At 42.4% G+C, this 5,375-nt stretch overlaps 1 protein-coding gene across 1 annotated transcript; it reads right to left on the bottom strand.

The window, feature by feature from the left end:
• Window positions 1-7: 7 nt before the first annotated feature.
• Window positions 8-4,642, bottom strand: LOC135533545 (NLR family CARD domain-containing protein 3-like; the record flags this gene model as incomplete). Its single annotated transcript, XM_064960831.1, has 4 exons — window positions 4,559-4,642; window positions 4,209-4,437; window positions 394-2,161; window positions 8-107 (listed from the first exon to the last, which is right to left on the bottom strand). Coding segments are annotated over exons 2-4 (2,097 nt in total), but the record flags the coding sequence as incomplete, so codon positions are not given.
• Window positions 4,643-5,375: the final 733 nt, after the last annotated feature.

The following is a 5,375-nucleotide window of genomic DNA, read 5'->3' as shown; positions in this document are numbered from 1 at the left end:
TCAGGTCATTGTTACTCAGATCCAGTTCTCTCAGGTGTGAGGGGTTTGACCTCAGAGCTGAGACCAGAGAAGCACAGCCTTCCTCTGTGACTCCACAGTCTGACAGCCTGACAAAGAGATCATCATGACTTCACAAACACACTGTTAATTTAACACCAGTAGTGTAGAAGGACAATGGCAGATGCATTTGGTTTATTCTCTCAAACAACATATAGATGCATCTTCCGTCTCCTAGAATTGTATGGTCATATTGTTATACTAATGTGAAAATCAATGCATTTATTCAATATGTTTTTCAATATAGTATTATACACATATTATAATACATATTTTTCTCTAAACTGAATATTTCTTCCTGATGATGAGTTCTTAAATGTCATTTTATTTACTCACAGAGCAGCTCTGGAGGCTTTGACCACTGGCAGCAGCCTCAGAAGACCTTCCTCTGATCTGGAGTATTTCTTCAGGTCAAACACATCCAGCTCCTTTTCTGAAGTCAGCAACACAAAGACCAGAGCTGACCACTGTGCAGGTGACAGGTTGGGTTTTGAGAGACTTCCTGATCTCAGGTATCTTTGGATCTCCTCCACTAGAGAATGGTAATTCAGTTCATTCAGACAGTGGAACAGATTGATGCTCCTCTCTGGAGAGAGATCCTCCCCGATCTTCTCCTTGATGTACCCGATTGTTTCTTCATGGCTCTGTGACCTGCTTCTTGTCTTTGTCAGTAGACCTCGTAAGTACTTCTGATTGGACTCCAGTGAGAGGCCCAGAAGGAAGCGGAGGAAAAGGTCCAGGTTTCCTGTCTCACTTTGTAAGGCTTTATCCACAGCACTCTTGTAGAAAGTAACTTCAGGCTCGTCTTTTGTTTGCAGTTCATCCATTACATTCTCATTGTTGTTGATGAATGAGAGGAACACATATACAGCAGCCAGAAACTCCTGAATGCTCAGATGAACAAAGCAGTACACCTTGTCCTGGTACAGCACACATTCCTCTTTAAAGAGCTGTGTGCACAATCCTGAGTACACTGAGGCTTCATTAACATCAATGCCAGCCTCTTTCAGGTCTTCTTCATAGAAAATCAGATTGCCCTTCACAAGCTGTTGAAAAGCCAGTTTTCCCAGTGACAGAATGCTCTCTTTATTCCAGTGTGGACCTGTCTCTTCTTTCCCAAGATACTTTTCATTCTTCTGTTTGGTATGAAACACCACAAGGTTTGTGTACATCTCAGTCAGAGTCTTGGGCATCTCTTCTCTCTTATGTTTCAGCATGTGTTCAAGGACTGTTGCAGAAATCCAACAGAAGACTGGAATGTGGCACATGATGTGGAGGCTCCTTGATGTCTTTATGTGTGAGATGATTCTGCTGGCCAGGTCCTCATCACTGAATCTCTTCCTGAAGTACTCCTCCTTCTGTGGGTCATTGAACCCTCGTACCTCTGTCACCTGGTCAACACACCCAGAAGGGATCTTATCGGCTGCTGCAGGTCGGGTAGTTATCCAGATGAGAGCAGAGGGAAGCAAATTTCCCTTGATGAGATTTGTCAGCAGAACATCCACTGAGGTTGACTCTGTGACGTCCCAACAGATCTTGTTCTTCTGGAAGTCTAGGGGCAGTCGGCACTCATCCAGACCATCAAAGATGAACAGAACTTTGTACTTGTTGTAGTTGGAGATTATTGATTGTTTGGTTTCCATTGAGAAGTGATTGAGAAGTTCAATGAAAGTGTTTTCCAATTTCATCAAATTCAGCTCCCGAAAAGGGAATGAAAATACAAATTGGACATCCTGATTTGCTTTTCCTTCAGCCCAATCCAGAATGAACTTCTGCACAGAGACTGTTTTTCCAATGCCAGCGACTCCCTTTGTCAGCACAGTTCTGATAGGTTTGTCTTGTCCAGTTAAGGGTTTGAAGATGTTGTTACATTTGATTGGAGTCTCTGGTCTTGCTTGTTTCCTGGTTGTTGTCTCAATCTGTCTAAGCTCGTGTTCATTATTGACCTCTCCTGTTCCACCCTCTGTGATGTAGAGCTCTGTGTGGATCTTATTGAGAAGTGTTGGATTTCCTTGTTTAGCGATCCCCTCAAATACACATTGAAACTTCTTCTTTAGATTAGATTTGAGTTCACGTTGGCAAATCACAGCAAGCTCATCTGAATCTAGAAATAACACAGAGGATATTAATATTACGTCTGTTTTAATGCCTACAGTATTGTAGGACTGTTATAAAGTTGTAAATTATAATAATTTATTATCTTAACTGACTGTCTAAATCTGTAAAAGGTTTTATAATGGATTACAGACTGGTGTGACTGATTAATATTATTATTGATATTATGGATGGTATTATTAATGTATTATTAATGTAGTCTCTCTTTAAATGAATCAACACAACACATCCCTGCCGCTACTTGATGAGGTCACTAGGTGTTGTTTTGAGAACATGAAATGTACTTATTCATGTCACTGAGGGACTTTAGAGGGTCTCCACCAGAAGTTAATGGTTATAGGAGGAAGGTAATGTGTATCTGTAGGAGGAAGGTATATAGTAGAGGGTATACACCAGAAGGTAATGGGGATAGGAGGAAAGTATATAGTGGAGGGTCTACACCAGAAGGTAATGGGGATAGGAGGAAAGTATATAGTGGAGGGTCTACACCAGAAGGTAATGGGTATCTGTAGGAGGAAGGTATATAGTGGAGGGTCTACACCAGAAGGTAATGGGTATCTGCAGGAGGAAGGTATATAGTAGAGGGTATACACCAGAAGGTAATGGGTATCTGTAGGAGGAAGGTATATAGTGGAGGGTCGACACCAGAAGGTAATGGGTATAGGAGGAAGGTATATAGTGGAGGGTCTACACCAGAAGGTAATGGGTATCTGTGGGAGGAAGGTATATAGTAGAGGGTATACACCAGAAGGTAATGGGTATCTGTAGGAGGAAGGTATATAGTGGAGGGTCTACACCAGAAGGTAATGAGTATCTGTAGGAGGAAGGTATATAATGGAGGGTCGACACCAGAAGGTAATGGGTATCTGTAGGAGGAAGGTATATAGTGGAGGGTCTACACCAGAAGGTAATGGTTATAGGAGGAAGGTATATAGTGGAGGGTCTACACCAGAAGGTAATGGTTATAGGAGGAAGGTATATAGTGGAGGGTCTACACCAGAAGGTAATGGTTAAAGGAGGAAGGTATATAGTGGAGGGTCTACACCAGAAGTTATTGGGTATCTGTAGGAGGAAGATATATAGTGGAGGGTCTACACCAGAAGGTAATGGTTATAGGAGGAAGGTATATAGTGGAGGGTCTACACCAGAAGTTATTGGGTATCTGTAGGAGGAAGGTATATAGTGGAGGGTCTACACCAGAAGGTAATGGTTATAGGAGGAAGGTATATAGTGGAGGGTCTACACCAGAAGGTAATTGGTATAGGAGGAAGGTATATAGTGGAGGGTCTACACAAGAAGGTAATTGGTATAGGAGGAAGGTATATAGTGGAGGGTCTACACCAGAAGGTAATGGTTATAGGAGGAAGGTATATAGTGGAAGGTCTACACCAGAAGGTAATTGGTATAGGAGGAAGGTATATAGTGGAGGGTCTACACCAGAAGGTAATGGTTACAGGAGGAAGGTATATAGTGGAGGGTCTACACCAGAAGGTAATGGGTATAGGAGGAAGGTATATAGTGGAGGGTCTACACCAGAAGGTAATGGTTATAGGAGGAAGGTATATAGTGGAGGGTCTACACCAGAAGGTAATGGTTATAGGAGGAAGGTATATAGTGGAGGGTCTACACCAGAAGGTAAATGTTATAGGAGGAAGGTATATAGTGTATGCACTAAGCTTGAAATGTGTTGGTGCAGGGAAGTGATTACATGCGGCAGGCATTGATAAGGGGAGAGAGCCATGGATTAGTGATGGAGGGGGGTCAGATGAAGTGAGGAAGAACAGATATCACTAAGGTTTGTATAGCAACATAGATACATTGGCAGTTCGGCTGCGGAGGAGGAGACTCGTGTCAGATGTTTTGAATAACAGAATTCAACTTGGTTAAAGCTTCACTAGTGTGAGTTATTTACTCTGAAAAATTACAGTGTTAAGGCTGCTACAATATCATTGAGTTACACATCTACTTTAGCTGTACTTTAGCTACAGCTTTTAAATGTTATAAAACAGCATCAACATGAGGCAGACAGATCTTACATTTCTCCAGTGTGTCAGCAAGCTCCTTCTGGTTCATTTTCCTCAGGATGTGCAGTGTGATCTTCAGAGCCCCCTCTCTGGCACTGCTCTCCTGCTTCTCATCTTCAGCGTCCACCACTTCCTTATCCTGCTTCTGACTCTCAAAGCCTTCTGGGAGTTCTGGACTAAGAATCCTCTTGAACATCTTCAGCTCGTTCTTTACAAATCTAATAATTTTCTCTTCAAGCATCTGAAACAAATAAAGTAAATATGTTAAGCAAGAGAATAAATGCTTTCTCATTAATGAATGATTGACAGATCAACTTTACTTGAGGTAAACAAAAACAAATGCACATAACAGGACCACATACACTGAATATGGAGGCCAGGTCTGTTTGATGACTCTGGGAAGACTGACCACTGAGAATCTCTGACTCTGATCTCTCCTGTCGGTTTCTGTGGACAAAACATGAGATTACATCTCCTCATCCAGGGAGTACACACACACACACGCACACACGCACACACGCACACACGCACACACGCACACACACACACACACACACACACACACACACACACACACACACACACACACACACACACACACACACACACACACACACACACACACACACACACACACACACAGGGAGGGATTGTTGTGTTGGTTTAATATTGTATTAGGACTATGGAAATGGACAAAATGATTAGCCTATGGATTATGAAAACAACAACAATAAATGGGAAAATGGGAGAGGAGAAATGACTAGAGACAGTGTTGTTTAACTCACTGACCAGGACCCATGAGTTCTTCTTACCTTTGTTCAGTAGAAAGGTCTCCCTCTCTAAAGTATATAGGTTGATCCATAGACCAGTCACTCTTCATGGACACACAGCTGGGAACAGAGGAGGCTGGTCTCTCCTGCTGGATTGGTCTTCAACACAACAGAGACAAACATTACATCTCTCATCTACTCTGAGCTCAGATGGGTAAACATAAGAAGAGTTTCACAAATAAAACTGACTTCCAGACGTTAGTTAATGGCGCGAGCAGTGTGTCATTTTTAATAACGAAATTAATTTAGCGTCGGGAGCGTTGTGGTCAGTCTGTCAGCCCCGCTAAAAGGCTGGTGTCGTTACTCTGCCTTCTCCAGGGCATGTTGAGGTAAATTTACTAACCGGGAG

Source organism: Oncorhynchus masou, unplaced genomic scaffold (genome assembly GCF_036934945.1).
Source record: "Oncorhynchus masou masou isolate Uvic2021 unplaced genomic scaffold, UVic_Omas_1.1 unplaced_scaffold_2439, whole genome shotgun sequence".
NCBI classification, from domain to species: Eukaryota; Metazoa; Chordata; class Actinopteri; order Salmoniformes; family Salmonidae; genus Oncorhynchus; species Oncorhynchus masou.
Note: the sequence above shows the minus strand (reverse complement) of the source record. Positions and strands in the feature narration are given on the sequence as shown.